The following is an 18,477-nucleotide window of genomic DNA, read 5'->3' as shown; positions in this document are numbered from 1 at the left end:
CTGGTCTGTCCAGACAAAAGTAGGATCAATGGGTGGAAGTGGCAAAGAGGCAGTTTTAGGCTTTGATGTCAGGAAAAACTTGCTGACAGATAGAGCTTTGCCTAAAAGAAATGGGCTGCCTCAATAGCGAATAATAATAGCTAATATTAATGTAGTTCCTACCATGTACCAGACATTGTGCTGAGTACAATTGTTATCTCATTTAATCTTCATTAGGATTTTACATATGAGGAAACTGAGGCAAACAGGCTAAGTGACTTTCCCGTGGTCACACACCCAGTAAGCATCTAAGACCAGATTCGAACTCAGATCTTCCTGACTTCAGCCCTGGCACTCTATTCATTGAGCCACCTCTCTGCCTTGAGAGGTGGTGGATTCCTCTTCCTTGGAGATCTCGAAGTAGAGACCGGACGGCCACTTGTCAGGTGTGCTGACAGTGGCAACTCCTGTCCAGTTTGGGTTGGACTAGATGTTGGCTGAAGCTCCTTCCAGATCTCAAGTTTGTGATGCTCTGAATGTGTATCTGCTTTCTGTGGTCCAGTCCAGCCAATGGCCAGGACCTTCATCGACAGCAGGTTGGCCACTGGCAGATGATGACATTTTTTTAAGCCACGAATGACAACACACAAAAGACAGTTGAATAATCATAGATTTAGATCAGGAAGCCATCTCTGAGGTTGTCATCCGACCATCTCATTTGACACATTAGGAAACTGGCCTCCCCAGAGTTAAATGGCTTACGTGTGACCCCTCCACTGCACCACAGCTGCCTCTCCAGCTCCTAAACTAAAGGCACGGATAAGCTGGTAGCACTAATACATCTTTAATCCTTATAATGCTAATTTCATGTTTTTCTTTTCTCTTTCAGTATTTTCTGTTCAGCTGAGCTTTATGTTTTTAACATTCTTCTTTTCCACAAGGTACGTGACTTGGTTTCTGGTGTTTGTCCCTTTTTTCAGAAAGGTGGGGCTCAGGATTTCTGCGGAGGGCCCCCTTGCCATTTCTAGAGACGTGGCAGAGACCTGCTTCACTCCTCCTCTGCCCCCACCTGCCAGCCCTGCTTTCTCCTGGCAGCTTGGTAGGCCCTACTCAGCCTCTAACCCCAGGTTTTCTCTCTTCCTTGGTGCTGTGAGGAATAGGACCCACGGGAACATCACTGGGGGTCATGAACCCAAAGGATGTGAGGTTCAAGCCAGTGATTCATTGGGGGATTTTCAAATGCAAGGAAATGGGTAAACAAATAAGCATTTATAAAACATAAATTAATGCATGGTTTTTTTAATTTACAAAGGAATTCTTTCCTTTGCAAATTAATCAATTAATAAGCATTTATTAAGTGCCTCCTACACACCAAGCACTGTGCTAGGGAACAAAAGCAAAGTGAGAATCCTTTGCCTCTTCACCACCCCCTCTGAGATTCCCTGATTTCCTTTACCATACAGCTCAGATCACAACTTCTTCAGGCCTCCCTCTCCCAGCCTCTAGCTTCTAGAGAAGGTTACCTTGCAGCAACTCCGTATGTGTCTTCTCTGTGCCTGTTTATTTTGTGGGGAGAGGGGGTTTGTTTGGTTTTGTATTTTTTTTTTGGTGGGGCAATGAGGGTTAAGTGACTCGCCCAGGGTCACACAGCTACTAAGTGTCAAGTGTCTATGGCTGGATTTTAACTCAGGTCCTCCTGAATCCAGGGCTGGTGCTCTATCCACTGTGCCACCTAGCTGCCCCTATGTGCCTGTTTATAAATATTTTAGCATCCACAGGGCACTGCCTCAAACTACAGTTCTCTGTGCTTTTATGCCTTGTTAGAGAAAACGTGAATTCCAGAAAATGAATCTGACAAAAAGGATGGAGCAGAATACCACAGTGTCATCCTGTTTTGATTTGAAGAACAAGGCTAATCCCTGATGCATGCATGACATTGAAGACAACCCCAGGTCCCTGCTGAGTCTTCTCACCTTCGGGCTAAGCATCTCCCTTCAGAGTATAAGCTCCTTGAGGACAGAGCCTGTCTTCCCTTTTCTTTGTATCCCCAGATTTAGAACATTGCCAGACAATAATTAATGCTTGTTGATTGATTGATTGACTAAAACAATGCCTGCCCTGGAGGAGCTTACACTGAGGCAGGAGAGACAACATCTGAAGTACATTTATACTAGACATAAAATAATGCAAGTGAATTTGGGGAAGAAGAGCACCCATGTAAACGGCAAAGTGTCTTCAAAGAGCAAGCTTTTCTAATAGATTTAAAATAAGGTTCATTTAACACAGAACTTCTAGGAACACATCTGTGGAATAATACAAGGTAGTCATTCAACAAACATTGATTGATGGCCTGGAGTGTTCAAGGCTTGTGCCAGATACCACAGGGAGTACAAAGAAATCCATTGGCTTTTCCTAGCACCCTTGCACCCCTGCACCTCTCCGGTGGCCGTGTCATACACTCAGCATTGTACTGCGCCTATCCCTGCACTGCAGGCCACCTGAGGGCAGGGGCCCAGTCAGTTTTCATCTTTGTAACCCCCAGTCTAGCACATGGTGACTTGGTGACCTCATCTCAAGTGGTGACCAACAGGACTCAAACTTGGTTCTTCTGCCCCCTGGGGCCAAGAAGAGCAAGGCAAGTCCCCTTTCCATCTGGCAGCCCTGCCAAGTGTTCTCGTCTCTAGGCTGAGCATCCCCGGGTTCCCTCAGCCATGACCATGAGGCCCTTCCTTCATCGCCTTGGCTGGCTTCTTCTCGATGTGCCCCTCCTCAGAAGTGGCCCCAGAACTGAATGCAGGACTCCAGAGGTGATCTAACCAGGGCAGAGGAGAAGGGGAGAAGCACCTCCCTCCTCCTGGGCTCCATGCTTCCTGTAACCCGGCCTCCGTTCTCATGGGGTATTTTGATGGCCATAACAGACTGTTGAATCGTTTTGAACTTGCAATCCTTTAAAACTCCTAAAACTTAGAGAAATCATTCTCTGAAAATAAAGGGAAGTTTTCTGAGCTAAGACTAGAAAGACGAGATTGGGGGGCCTTGAATGCCAAACTAAGCACTTCTCCAACTTTTGATTGATTCAAGGACATTAAATAATTTCAGGTCGTGGCCCACAGTGGCATATTTGCTCTTTGAGCACTTATTTAGGAACTGAACTGCAAGTAACCACAACAATTGCCATTTACATAATTAAATCACTAAACCATTTAGACCAGCCCATTCTTACCACAGAATACATCAAAGTTGTGGAATTGCATAAGATCAGGAAATTCCTGGTGTATGAAACCCCTCCGCCTATGCAGATCACAGCCTGTCCATGACTGGATAGATAGATTCCTCTCCCAGGCTTATAGAGGAAACAATGAAAGATTTGGACCCAGGTCTTCCTGGCTCTAAGCCCAGCACCCTGTCTTCCTAAGTTCAAATATTTATTAGCTGTGTGACCCTGGGCAAGTCACAACCCCAATTGCATCCAAAAAACAACACCCCCCAAAAACATAATTAATTGAGGAGCTTGTGTAGATGACCTCTGAGTTCTCCTCTAGCTCTAGAGATGATGAAACTAAGTCACAGTGTTGTTTTTTGTTTTTTATTTTTTGGGTTTTTGTTTGTTTGTTTTTTGTTTTGGCTGGGCAAGGAAGGTTAAGTGACTTGCCCAGGGTCACACAGCTAGTAAGTGTCAAGTGTCTGAGGCCAGATTTGAACTCAGGTCCTCCTGAATCCAGACCACCTAGCTGCCCCTCACAGTGTTGTTTTAAGGTCACATTGTTAATTTATGGCAGAGTCAAAAACAGAACCCAAGTCACTAGGCCCACATTGGACTTCTTCCTAGAGAGACTTGATGCTTCCACATGGCCCCTGAACTCACCACCAGCCTTGAGGGTCTGTAATTGTGAGTCTGTGGATATAAAAATGAGTGAAAACAAAAGAAGTGTGAGGGAAAATACAGGAGAACATTCTGCAGGGGAGTAAAAACATAGGACATATGTCTCTTGGAGCATACAGCTGAGAAAGACAAAACAGATCACAAAAGTCCTGGTTCAGAAATTCAGAATATGAGAAGGAACAGGCATAGAAGAGAAGAGGAGAGAGAGAGAGAGAGAGAGAGAGAAGGAAGAAAAGGAAAATACATTCATGAATGGAAAATCCGAGTAATCCAAAGAACAGTGGTTCTAAAGGAATGATTAAGGCGGCTAGGTGGCACTGTGGATAAAGCACTAGCCCTGGATTCAGGAGGACCTGAGTTCAAATGCAGGCTCAGACACTTGACACTTACTATCTGTGTGACCCTGGTCAAGTCACTTAACCCTCATTGCCCCGCAAAAAACAAAAAAATTTTTTTAAAGGAATAACTAAAAATTCAATGTTAGATCAAGTTGGAGAAAAAAGAGCCACCAAACAAATTAGTTTCAGGAGAAAGTGTGTATGGAAATGGACAGAAGAAATGTTAACACCTAGAAACAATGATTATTTACTGTTAGTAATATGGCGGGGGTGTTTTACAATGTTCTGGTGTTTGGTTTTTCTTATTGTTAGCATGTTCGGTCACTCAGCAGGCATTTATTGAGCACTTACATGCCTGTCTCTTTGCTAAATACTGGGGTTACAAAGAAAGGCAAAAACCAGTCTCTGCCCTGAAGTGACACATTCTCATGCCCCAAAGGCATATACAAAGTAGATACAGTGTAAAAGGGAGCTCATCTAAGAGGAAAGGGCCTGGCAGTGGGGGAGATGGGGAAAAGGCCTCTTGCAAAAGGTAGGATTTGAGCTGAGTCTTGAGGGAAGCCAAGAGTCAGAAGTGAGGGGAACAGGCATGGGGAATGATCATTCCCTACCAAGGTGCTGCTGTTGTCATCATCGTCGTGGTCATTGTCCGTTGTTATCGTTGTTGCTGTTCGTCCTTTGTTCTCAAAGCCTACCGTGACATCGGGAGGTGATGTCCTGATCTTCAGTGAATTGGATTTAAGTTGGGGGAGGGCTGGGCAAGGTCACCAGCCTCACTCCCTCCTTGGGAGACATCTCCAGAGCCAAGGTCTTAGTCATAAGACCATAGATGTGGGGCAGCTAGGTGGTGCAGTAGATAAAGCACCAGCCCTGGAGTCAGGAGGACCTGAGTTCAAATCCGGCCTCCAACACTTAACACTGTGTGACCCTGGGCAAGTCACTTAACCTCCATTGCCTCACACCAAAAAATAAATAAATAAGACCATAGCCGTTAGAGGCAGAAGGGAGCTCAGAAGTCGCCTAGTTCAAGCCTCTCATTTTACAAAGGAGGTAGTTAATACTTAGGAGAAATTACCTGCTTAAGGTTCGCAAGTACTAAGTAGCATCTTCTAGCACTTAAATGCATTTATGTGGTGGAGACTGTTTTCTTGCTGTGTGTTTTAATATGAAAGGCAACACGGAGGGGTGGGCAGTGGTGGGATTTGAGTCAGAAGCACGTGGGTTCACATCCTACCCCTAATACTGTGTGACTGGGCAAGTCCCTTATCCTTTGTGCCTCAGCGATCTCTCCCAGACTTGGCTACTAAATCAAGGATGAACCATAGTTTGCTTTAGTGGAGGGGTTTTTTAAAAGAGCGTTCCTACTTGATAGAAGCAGCCCTCAATATAGAGAAAGGTCTTTCTTTTAGTTGTGTTGAATAGTGGTGAGTTTTGGGGTTTTTTGCTTGTAATTTTTAAATGTTGACTTGTGTACAGCCCTCACTGGATCCCTCCATCTTCACAAGCTATTTTACTATAGCTTTCCTTCCCTCTTAAGGCAAATTCCTTGAAAAAGCCATCTTCATTAGGTGCCTCTAACTCTTGTCCTCACTCTCTTCTAATCTTGCAGCCTGTCTTCTCACCTCATCATTCAGCTGGAACCAAGCTCTCCAGTGTGCTCTCTTCATTACCATGCCCGGCCCCCCCCCCCCCCCGCCTCTTTTTCCATTTTCCTCATCCTTTCTGACTTCTCTGCAGTTTCTGACACTGTTGGCCACCCTCTTTTCTTGGCTCCTTTATCTTCTCTAGGTTTTCATGATCCTGGCCCGGTACCTGTCCTCCCTCTGTAACTACTCTGGCTCAGTCTCCTTTGCTGGCTCTTCATCTGTATCATACCTGCTCCCTATGGGCATGGGCGTCTCCCAGTGCTCTGCCCTGGCCTTCCTCTCTTCTCCCCTTATGCTGTTCAGTGTTCATCCCTATGCAGGTGATTTCCAAACCTCTAATCAGCCCTAATCTCTTCCTGAGCTCCCATATCCGAAAGCGAGGGAAAAAAGATGGGAACTGAGGACAGGGTTTATAAGGGGTAACAGAACAAAGGGACAAATGAGACTGTATAGAAACTACTTAATGTAAATGAACCTTTAACAAAAGGAACTACAAAGGCAGCGAGGTGGTGCAGTGGATAAAGCACACCAGCCCATTGCCTGGCCAAAAAAAAAAAGAAAAAAGGGAGCTATAAGACTGCTCTTGAGTTAAGAGTAGAAGCTACTTAACTCTCAATAGAAACTACTTAATGTAAATGGAACCTTTTACATAATAACATAAAGTCCGGGGAGTAAGGTGAGGAATCTTTGGGAAGGCCTAGTTTGTTTGGGGGAGATCCATAAGTCTATCAAGAGTCTTGAACTGACAAAGATTGGTTAGCCCCAGGCAATTCATCGGCCTGGGAATGGGGAGTGGGTGGGGATCGGTCACTCTACCGAACTCTAAAAGTATAAGGTATTGGTATTAGTAGCAGTCATAGCACTATCATAGCTGGCATTTCTAGAAGGGATTATTCTTCATAGTAAGGTAATGACAATAGTTAACATTCATACGGGGCTTTTGATTTTGCAGAGCACTTTGTATTTCACCTTTCTGGCCCTTTGAGTTTGCTCTCCTCGTATGATAATTTTCACTAGGCACATACAAATATTGAGACTCAGAGAGGAAAGTAACTCGCCATCCTCAGGCATCGAGTATCAGAGGGAGGGTTTAAACCCATTTCTTCTTGACTCCAAGCCCATCCAAGCCCACGGCCCAGCAGTGGCCTGCATATCGCTTTAGGGAGTCAGTAGATCGGCACGACATAAATGTGACTGTAAATGCCATCTCATTGAACCCCCTATTTTACAGATGAGGAAACTGAGGTCAAGACAAGTAAAGTGACTTGGCCCAGGTGACACAGGGTAGCAAGCAGCAGAGCCTGGGATTTGTACTTGGGTCCTTTGCCTCCAAATGCAGAGAAGTGCCCCAGCAAGCTTAGAATTTCAGGGTATAGTGGTTGGGAGGGACTTCGTACTTGGTAAGAACATTAAACATTTATTTAGCGCTTTAAGGCTTAGGAAATGCTTCAGATCCGTGATTTCTTTGGAATCTCCTAATAGCCCTATCAGCTACTGGCTGTGGGTATGATTACACATAAGGAAACTGAGGCTAAGAGAAATGTAAAGATGTGCCCGTGGTTGGTCTGTCTGTCTGTCTGTCTGTCTGTCTCTCTCTCACTCACTCACTCACTCACTCACACACACACACACACCTAACCAAGGTGAGAGGCAGGTTTTGAAGTTCCATTCTCTGCAAGTCCAGCATTTCTGAGGACTCCACTACTGAGAGATGCCACACAGGAGGGAGTCAGAGGTGAACCAAAAAGGCAATTAAAAATAAGGTTGTTGATGAAAAACTAACTCGGATGAATCATTTGGAAGGGAGAATAAGAAGGGTCATCTAAATCCAGGTGTTATCTATCAGAAGGGCCCTCACCAGGAGGATCAAAGGATCCTGGAGACAGTGCTATGGGGTCATCTACTTCAACCCTATTCTTTTATGGATGAGGAAATTGAGACCTGGAGGGGTAAAGTGATTTGCCCAAGGTCACACAGCTAGTAAATGGCTGAGCTGGAATGAGAACAAGATGGTCTCTTCCTCCACCAAGGACATCTCAGGAGAAAATGGGGGTCAGATGTACTGGATGGAGCATGAAGAATCTACTTTATATACAAGGAAGACGTCCCCGATACTCTATGCTGTCCAGGGTGGAAATTAGCTATAGAGGGAAATGGTAGAGTGCCTTTCTCCAGGGGTCTTTAAAAATTGGATCGATCCTCTCATCTGGGCTGGTGTAAATGGAGTGTGTCTGAATGAGGTTATACTTATGGCCGGTAGCAGCCTCGCCATTTTGATTTTACTGATTGTTTTGTCCTTTTCATAGGGCTTTTATATATAGGAGCTCTTTGGAAGGTGGGCCACATATCTCCCCTAGAGGAGTGATAGGGAACCCAGTAGGGTGAATGATCCCTATTCTAAATTGTTTGACTTTCTATCAAAGCTTTTAATCTACAGCATTGTGGGAAACCAGATGATGGTATCCTCCCCTCCCTATATAACATTGCCCCATATTCATATTTTTTTTTTAGTGGGGCAATGGGGGTTAAGTGACTTGCCCAGGGTCACACAGCTAGTAAGTGTCAAGTGTCTGAGGCTGGATTTGAACTCAGGTCCTCCTGGATTCAGGGCCTGTGCCTTATCCACTGCACCACCTAGCTGCCCTGCCTTATTCATATTTAAGACTTGGTCTTTGCGGGGGGTTATTTTATATTTTTGGTCTAGACCTGTGATTTTATAAGGAATTCCCTGTGACGAAGACCTATTCTCTGATGAAGCAGTTTCTTCCAATGGGTCTCACAGAGTTGAGAGTGGGACACGGGGAGTTTAAGTGATTTGCCTATTTTCCCACAGCCAGAGTGGTCCACAGTCGAGGTCAACCCTCTGGCTCCCTCTCTTCATCATTCATCATTTAATAAGCGTGCAGTCCATAAAGCATTGTTTAATGCAGTGTATTTCCCCGAAGGTAGATTTCCCCCCGTTTTTGTCATGAGGTCATGTTGCTGCTCCCTGAACGGGAACCCTTTTAGAGATGGGTTGACTCAGGTCTCTGGCTTTGAATGGCCCATTAACCCAAAAGACTTTCAACAGTGCATTGCTCTGAATACCTGCTGACCACCAGCTAAATAGCCAGGGAATCTTGGGTGACAGCTGATGGATTGAGATCTCGAGTGTGATGATTTGTTTCGGTAGAATATAAACTCCCTGAGCTCCTAGCCAGCCAATTTAAAAATACTAATAAATCTTGGCCCAGGAGTGATTTCCAGCCTTACTAGTGTTTGATGCCTTCCGACACCACTCAGCATTAGGGACACTCCTCTATAGCTTATAGCCTTAGAAGATGCCAGGGCAACCAAGAGATAAGTTGACAGATCATCTACCCTGTGTGTTGGGGCATTAGCATTCAGATCTTTCTGTCTCAAAGCCCATCCCTCCATCCATCTGTTACCCCCTGTATCTCACCTTACAACCAGTGAGACATTTAATACAATGTCAATTGAATAGTAGACTTTCATCAGCACCAGAAGTCCATCCAGTGGTGCAGATCACCATCCTGTGTGCATTCCATCGGTGCCAACTCATCTCTGTGGTTACATCACTGCATTTTACTGTGTACTCTAGAGGCCTTCTTCTTATTTCATTTATCTTGTACTGGTACCAGTGTAGCATTTGAGCTATGTAACTAAAATGTAGTATATCCCCCATAGCATAGAGAGAAGGATAAGAGAAGGACCAAGCATTTATATAGAGCCTACTAAGAGTCAGATACTGTGCTAAGGGCTTTCTTTTTGTTTTTTAAACAAATATTAGCTCATTTGAGCCTCACAACAACCCTGGGAGGTAGGTGTTATTATTATCTCCATTTCACAGTTTAGGAAACTGAGGCAAGGAGAGATTTTTTTTTTTAAGTGACTTGTCCATGGTCACAAAGCCAGTAGATATCTAAGGCCATATATGAACTTGGATGCTGCTGACTCTGGGCCCAGCACTCTATCCCCTGCACCACCAACTGCCTTTACAGATAGGATTCTCTCCTTTAAAAATAGTTACACAATGCTTCGTATTTCCACTTAGGATGCCTTCTGTCACTAAAATTGAGCTAAATGACAATGACATAAAAGTGGGTACTCCCACTGGGATGTTTGACCTAGAATGTGTTAGTTAAGTAAGCTTCGAATAAAAGTGTTGGTAATGTATGTGTTGTTTTTTTCTTCTTGCTCCTAGGAAAAATTTGGGTTTCACACCAGCAGACACTGTTGCTATCATTTTCTGCTCTACACACAAATCACTCACATTGGGTAAGTAAATTTGAGCCCTAAGGAACAATATTTAATGTCAGCCTCATTGACAAAACCACATTCATTTAGAATTCAAAGGGTGAGAAGGAAAACCACTTGGAAGAAACTTGGGATTGTCCACTATCTTGTTTAAAGAACAATGGAATGCCCAGCTGGTTGACAAACAGAGTTGTAGAAGATGTATTTAACTAAAGCAGAATCAGTTTGGCTAGGTGTTCTGCCATAGCAGTGCTAGAACCCAGTGAATGAAAAGTGACTTACCCGTGGAGACTGTAAGCCTCTTGAGGCCAGGGACAGTATTTTTTTGTTTCAGATATCCACAGCACTTAGCCCAGTGTGCCTGGGAAAGAAAGGAGAGAGAGAGAGAGATTGAGATTGTACTGTGAGTGCTTAGAAGGGTAGATCAAGCATTTTAGAACCTATATATGTATAGAAAGACAGTTGATGTGCTTAGAAAGATAGAATCAGGAATTTATTAGCACCTCCTATGCGTCAGGCTCTGTGCTAAGTGCTGGAGAATCTAAATACAAACAAAAAGAAAAATAGTTCCTGCTTTCAAGAAGCTTAGGTTCTAAGACAGCAATGGAAGGTTGTTGAAAAGTGGGAGAGTGAAAGAGAGGAAGGTATCTGCAGGCAGAGGAGTGATTAGGATGTCATTGGCTGATCCCTGTGCCAGCTCACAAAGATAGTAAGAAGTTGAAGCCAGAGCAGAATGTCCTCCCCAAAACAGAGGTCATGCTGATCAGTCTCTCTGTTGGTGAGCTGGGGAGGGACCTGAGAGACCCACCAGTTCTGCTCTCTCATTTCTACAGAGAGGCAGATGAGGACCAGAGAGGGTGAGCAATGAGCCCAGGATCACACTGGTTAGTAAGAGTCTAAGGAAATGAACCTATGTCTTCATGGCTAAGTCCAGTGCCTATCTACCATCATATGCAGCTCTTCCTTCCCTATTAAGGACACAGGCGTTATACTATTCAGTCCCTCTGTTACTGTCACTGTTCAGCCCCGCCTCACCCTACCCTCAAACCACCGCCTGCAGATCCTTATTATGGGGCCAGGAGCCTTCTCCTTGCTCCCCATTCTCCTATAGCTCAGTTTCTCTTTAGCTGTTGTTAATCATTCTCATCCTTCTTCCAAGGCCTCGTCTTCCCCCATTGCATAGCAACCCTCCATCCCTAGTCACTAGACCGTACTGTTCTATGACCAGATAACTGGCATCTTCTCTCTAGAGGACTGAAACCTGCAGCAGGAAGGGCTGGCCTGTTGGGGAGAAGAGGGAGGGGTTGGAAAAAATGACAAGGGGAGGCTTGTTTGCCAATGAGTCCTCAATGAGGACAATGGTCCTCAAAACTTCTCTCAAACCATAAGCTGTTATCAGGCTTCATATTCCAACGCCTGAACCACTTTGGACCCAAGCTCAGCTCGCTCCCTAGTCCTGTTTCAGTGGGAGCTGGGGGCGGGGTGGGGGGGGCGGTGTTTAACATGTATAACATGGGCCGGAAGCTAGAGAGGACTAAATTAGGATCCATTGGAAAGCACAAGGCAGAGGCCATGTCCTGTCAAGTGTAGGAGTCTCTCGGAGCCCAGACGTCCCTGTGACCAGTAATGCCATCCGTAGAATACATGTGTGCCTGATCTGCCTTCTCGGCATATCATTCTTATTTGGAGCCGGCAGCGTTGCCCCACTAGGTGCCGGGGATAATGCAGAGTTAGGTTAGACACCTCCTTAACTTCACCCTTACTCAAAGACTTACAAGGTTACTCAGCTAATCAATGAGCACTTATAGTGCAGAGTACTGTGCTAAGCACTGGACATACAAAGAAAGCAAATAGCCCCTGCCCAATAAATTCATTAACCCAAGCTGGTTGGCACTTAACGACCACAGAAAAGGGAACAGGCAAAAGTGGATTCTAAGGGGAAGGGCGATTCTCTGGCCCACATTCAAGCTTCTGTGTTTTACCTTATGTTCCCACAAGATCTATCTCAATGAGGGTCCCACGCTCATTGTAAGGGGCCTGGGAATCAGGACAGCCTGGGTTGGAGTGCCCTCTTTGACACTCGCCGTGTGACCGGGAGACCCCCTAGGACCCAGCCACGGTGTCACAGACAAGTGACTGATCAGGATTCAGAGAGCAGCTGTTGATGATTTGGTGTCATCTGCAAATGCTTCATCAGCTGCACAGAGAGAGATGTCAACTAAAACCCCCTTTTCAAAGAGAACGCCCTCGGAATCTCCAGCCCAGGAGTTTCCACTGAACAGGAGGCACTTCGGTATGGTGGGCAGAACCATGCATTTACAACGAGAGGACCTGGGTTCAAATTCCGCCTCTGCCACTTTGTACCTAACCTCCCCGAGCCTCAGTTTCCCCATCTGTAAAAGGAAGGGGTCAGACTAGACTAGACGGTCTCTGAGCGTCCTGCAGTTCTAGAGCGGCGTGTCTTTGGTGCTTTGCGGCTTGTCCTCGTCATGACCTGGGTGAACCCTAAGGGCCCTTCTAGCTATGAAAGCCTGGGTGATGAGAACTGCCAGCCTTTCAAGTATACCCTCATCATCACCAAATTAAGTAGCCCCGGATCCCTTCCCTTTGCCCCCCATGTTTTCACCTGACAGGTAAGGCTCTTCCTAATTCTCTCTTCATCATTGACCTCAGGGAAGTGAGTCTGTTCTGTGGCACCCAAATGTCCTAAAGGTATTAAGTCCTGAGACCAAGCATGACCAGCCGCCCTCCATACAAGCACAACTGCTGTTGAAAGGAGCCCGTGCAAATATCAAGGGAACTTGTGTCCTTATGCCCAAGCCAGGGCTTCTGCTGTGCCAACCGCAAACTGGCACCCACCTTTGAAACCTGAGGAATCCAATGAGATTGACTTGGGCTGAAAAAAAAAGGCGGAAATCTAAAAGTCCCAAGAAAAATCAATTTTATGATGTTCTTATATGCCAGGACCTATCTATCCTGACTAAAAATAATTGAATGAATGAATGAATAACGAAGTCCTGTTTGTGGAGGGGGAGACTGTAAAAGCTGAATACCGCATCTGTTGTCAGAGAAGTTCGCTGGATCAGTTCTTCTTGCTTAACTGTGTAGGTGCAGTTCATGGAGGGGCCAGGGGTGGGTGGGAGTAGAAATATCACAAAATGACTGTGGTGCCAATAGGCTTCAATAAAACTTTCTTTAAAACAAAACAAAAGGGGGCAGCTAGGTGGCAAAGTGGATAGAGTACCAGCCCTGGATTCAGGAGGACCTGAGTTCAAATCTGATCTCAGACACTTGACACTTACTACACTTACTAGCTGTGTGACCCTGGGCAAGTCACTTAACCCTCATTGCCCTGCCAAAAACAAACAAACAAACAAAAAAGCATCCTGCTTGGGAGGTCACTACCATGGAATCCTGGCTGCTCTCTGAATGCCCAGTGACCCAAACTCCCTATCAGTTTTTGTTTTTCTAAACCCCTGCTCAAAACCCTGCTCTTCCACTTCAGCCTCAGCTGCCACCTGAAAGATCATTCTTGGAAATCAGATGAAAGTAGGGAGATGTTTTTGTTTTGTTTTTGACTTTATTGCTAGAAAGAGTTGGGCTCACCAGGGTTTGAGTTAGTATTTGAAATACCCACTGTTGCTGGTTCGGAATCAGACTACTAGTACAGTATGTAAGAAGCTTTTGTAGTAAAGCTCTCAGAGGTTTTTGGAATCCCACCTGATTTACTTTCCCTTGGGGTTCCTGCATTTACTAGCTGTCAGCCCTGTAAGTACCATGATATCTGCTGTCCACAGCAACCCTCGCTCCAGGCATTCACCATTCCCACTGCAGTCACCACGGCAACCTGGATCCATCCCCTTGGGCAGATAGAAACAAGAGCTTTAATCTTAAGAGTGTCCTACATATTCCACCTGGCAAAGGACTGAACCTCACCAAAGCTTTGTGATTTACAAAGTCAACTCACACAAGGTCTGATCCTGATCCCATAGCAGCTGAGCGGGAATGATGGGTAAGGAGGATGCCATGCCAATCACGATGCCTGTAGACTAGTAATTATTCTGTTAGAGACTTTGTCTGCATGGAAATTACAGGATGGTACAATAAGTGTGGGGGACTCAAATTCCAGAAAACGGTCCAGCCAACCTCAAATAACAGTAGTCGTGTTTACCCTCCTTGTCTTCCCCCAAACACCAGGGATCAGAGCATTCGGTTGTTATGGGAAAGAAGTTGGCCCAAACCAGTGGAAATTAACACTGAGGACAAGATGGCTCCTTGGACCATAAAAGAAACACACAACCCTGCTCTGCAGTGCCCCCAGCATAGTTGCCCCTTTCATGAAAGGGCTGCATTCAGTCTCCTCTCTCCACTATTTCCTTCACATCAAGATAAGGGCATCCATACAATTTTTTGTTTTAAATAGCAGCGAAAGAAAGGCAACCTGGCATAGAGGGAAGAACACTAAATTCAGAGTCAGGAGATCTGGATTCTAGTTAGACCTTTGTCATTACTAATCTGCCTGTCCTGGGAGGGAGGGAGGGAGGGAGAGAAGAAGTTCTATGTGCAAAGCACTACACTAAATGTTAGAGATGCAGATTTAAAAATAAAGCAGTCCCTGACCTCAAGGAAACCCCTTCCTAATGGAAGAAATACGTAGGAGGTTTCAGCATTGAGTCAGGTGGAAACGTCCCCTGGTCCTGGGGCTACAGCAGCAAAACAGATGATACTGCTTGGTCTTGCACGTCATTTCTACCTGTAATCACATTCATTTCTAATGTCAAACCATTGGGCAGAGCCAAGGACTCTGGTGACAAGAGCTGTGTTTCCCAGGTCCTCAGTAGCTGTGACTGCTGAGGAGGCAGGGGCTCTGGCATCGATAGAAGCATCTGCCAGATGCCATGTCCCTGGGGATTGCTTCCCAGGAAGGCAGCTCCAGCTGGGCTGGAATCAGGACTGGTGATCGTAGGGCACGGTCACTTCCAGGGCTCTTGGACTTACCTGCCTGGTGGTTTTGGCGAGGAAAGCAAGTAGTCCTTTCTTCACAGCACTGGCTCCCCTCTAGGATGGCTACAAGTAGGGCTAGTGGCCTTTGAAGCACTGATATTGCCAACACTCTTGGGCTCAGGGTCTTGGGCTGTCTCCATCAGGGTCTTCGTTCTAGGAGGGAAGAAACTTTGTATCTCCCTGAATGCCAAGCACAGTATTCTGCCCTTTGTAGTCCAGAATGCCAGAGAATCTGGGATCTCCCTGATGTGGGCATTCCTTACATTGATCAAACTACTCAGCCACCCTCCCTGCCTACCTGTCCTGTGCAACTTCCATCCATGTCCTCCCATCACTGCACCAGAGAGAGGCCACCCAACCACCCAGAATGCTGGGCTGGGGGGGGGGGGGGGGGGGAGAGGAGTTCTGTTCATTCTTGCCACATGTCATAGATAGGTGTTTGTTGTGGTTCATCCCTCTGGGCCTCATTTGTTCAAATGAAAGGCTTAGGTTCCATTAGATGATCTCTGAAGTTTCCTCAGGCTCTCAGGTTTTGGTTTTTCTGGGGTGGGGTCTCCTTCCATTTACCTATTGATAATTGAGTAGATAAACATTAGGGAGACGCCTGAGACTCAGAAGCTGTAACTAACTTAACATGGAGAGAGCTAGCAGGTGTCAGAGGCAGCATTTGAACCCAGGTCTTCCTGACCCTAAAGTCAGCTTTGCCTGTACTTTCTGGTGGTGGTGGTGGTGGTGGTGGTGGTGGTGGTGGTGGTGGTGGTAGTAATTAGCATTTATATAGTGCTTTCTGTCCCTGACTTGACCAGAGAAGTCATATTAATAGTTTATATAGTGTTTATAAGGTTCATGAAGCACTTCAGTGTTTTCTCATTTTATCCTCACAACAACCCTAGGAGGTAGATACTATCATAGTCACCATTTACAGATAAGGAAACTGAAGTAGACAGATTAAATGACTTGTGCAGGGCTATACAGCTAATAAGAACCTGAGACAGAATTTGAACCCGTGTCTTACTAACTACAGATGCATCATTCAATCATTGCACCACCTCGCTACCTTCTTGCTTTTTTTTTTTAAGAAAGGTACAACTAACATTCCAAAGTCAGTGGAAGAAAACATCTAGGGGGATCAAAATGTGACCAATCCTAGCTTCCAAAGCTTTCTTCCTTCTCCTCTCCCATCACCTCCAGGTTGGGATTTCCTACAGTGTATGTGTAAATTTGGAAGTACTTCCATGAATGAGACGCACCAGTGGTAGCCTTATGATCCCATGAACCGAGTTTGTTTCCTGTCAATTCAACGGTCACCTCCTGTGGGCCAGACGTTGGGCTAAGTGCTGGGGATAAAAAGCCAAAAGGGAAACAAGCCCTGCCCTCAAAGAGCTTATAGTCTAAGGAGGGAAACACGCACTACTGACATCAGCAAAGGAAGAGTTGATGCCGTACATCCGCTGTGCTTCTGTGGAAGCTAGGGAATTTGGGGGGCAGAGCTGGAGGGTGCATTCCAGGCATGGGCAGATGATGGCAGAATGTTGCAAAGGAGGCCCCTTTGGCTGGAAGGTGGAATGCGTGTGGAGGAGTTGGTCTAGGATTTGTGGTTCAGAATAACTCACCCCACATAGCTGGTTAACGCAGCTAGTGACCTAGACAGGTAAATTCTTACCCGAGGACTTCCCCAGCTTTGTTACCCCACATCCGCCCCTGAGGTACTCTGCCAGCCTTAGTCTCCCTGACGCATGTATGCCGTGCTTGCGTGTGACACGTGCACACACATGCAGCCCCTCCCTGATTCATTGCTTTTATTAGTACACTTGCCATTGATTGATTAGTTCCTGGGATTAGGACTTTGTCTATTGATGGATTGCAGATGAAGTGACTATTTGACCTTTAATTATGAGGCTTCCTATTGAAAATGACATTGAGCTATGGCTCTGTGGAATCCATCTGGAAACCCTGACTCGGAGCTGCTCCCCTGGAGCGCGTTGGGGGGAGGAGGAGGCCCTCCTGACGACCGCCGGTCCTCGGGAGCACCACTGCCGCCTGCTTGGCTGCTTCCACATGCCCACGGAGGGTGGAGGGCGGCTTCATAGCTCATGGGTGTGAAGTCTCTGCTCCGGGCACTGTGTGGAGAGAGCCACCTATGAGCTCAGTCTCCTCTACCTCGTTTCTCATTGGCTTTGCTCTTTGGGTCACCTTTGAAGGCCAGGACTGCGACAACGTACGGAATAGTGCAGATTGCCGTGGACTTGGAGTGAGGGGAGCTGCTGTCCCAACCCAGATCAGGCGCCTTACTGACTGTAAACTGTGGGCAAGTCCACACCACTGCTCTGCGCCTCAGTTTCCATATCTGCAAACGCAGGAGCTTGGATTCAGTGCCCTCTAATCTAATTTTAAAAATAGAATCTAATTTTAAAAAACACACACAAAACTTTACAAAGCAGACACAGATTGGGGTGGTGGAGTGGAGGAAGTGCCATTGGAAGATCTGAGTTTGAATCCTGGCTCCAGCAGGTTACCTTGGAAAAGTGGCTTCCCTTCTCTGTCCCTCTTTAGCTCTTTAGCTCATCTGTACAAAGAGGGAGGATTTGTACAAAGTCATTTTTTCCCATCCAAGCTGTGGATTAAAAATCATTTCCACATAGCAAGGAAGAGTATTTCAAACCATGTCTCACTGAGCTACCCTCCACTGTTTAGAGGGCCTTCCAGCCTTTGGGCCTCCTGCCCTCCATTCCCGAGTACCACAAGATTCAGTGCCTGTTTCAACAATAAAGCTACTAAAGGGGCAGCTAGGTGGCACAGTGGATAAAGCATCGGCCCTTGATTCAGGATTATCTGAGTTCAAATACGGCCTCAGACACTTGATACTTACTAGTCGTGTGACCTTGGGCAAGTCACTTAACCCTCATTGCCCAGCAAAAAAAAAAACCAAGAAGCTACTAAAACAGTAGGGAAGTACTCTGTAATGGTAGAACAGAGACATCCATCTTTTGGGTGGGGCATCAATCCTGCCGTGTCCTGTAAAGGGTCTTTCTTAGATTAATGTGGCAGTATGTCAAACTGCCCCTGCAGTTTGACAGCATCCTTAAAGATGCCACCAAAGTTCTGTGTCTAGGAGAGTTTACCATCAGGCAGCAGCAGAAGTGCTGATACATGTGTCATTCTGGGCTGTGCAGTTATAAAAAGAGAAATGTCAGTCTGTCCATTGAGTGATGCATTTGTGCTCAACAGAGCATTGAAAACTGTTGAGCTTTGATTCTGTTAGTTATCGAAAGCTGGGCTGCCCAAGAGTTACTGCTCGGGGTATCTGGAGTTCTGAGTGAATGTTCCCAGAAGCAGCCCTGTTGGGAAGCTTGGGTGAATTTAAGGGGTG

General features: G+C 45.9%; 1 protein-coding gene across 2 annotated transcripts in view; it reads left to right on the top strand.

Annotated features, from left to right (window-relative positions):
- SLC10A7 (solute carrier family 10 member 7) overlaps positions 1–18,477 on the top strand; it is a 279,118-nt gene that overhangs the window by 234,052 nt on the left and 26,589 nt on the right. For both annotated transcript variants that reach the window (XM_043971561.1, XM_043971560.1), the window contains 2 exons: positions 869–920; positions 10,051–10,124. In XM_043971561.1, coding sequence (XP_043827496.1) covers positions 869–920; positions 10,051–10,124 — 126 coding nt within the window. The remainder of the gene's footprint in view (positions 1–868; positions 921–10,050; positions 10,125–18,477) is intronic.

The sequence above is a fragment of the Dromiciops gliroides genome, chromosome 6 (assembly GCF_019393635.1).
Source record: "Dromiciops gliroides isolate mDroGli1 chromosome 6, mDroGli1.pri, whole genome shotgun sequence".
Lineage (NCBI taxonomy): Eukaryota > Metazoa > Chordata > Mammalia > Microbiotheria > Microbiotheriidae > Dromiciops > Dromiciops gliroides.
Note: the sequence above shows the minus strand (reverse complement) of the source record. Positions and strands in the feature narration are given on the sequence as shown.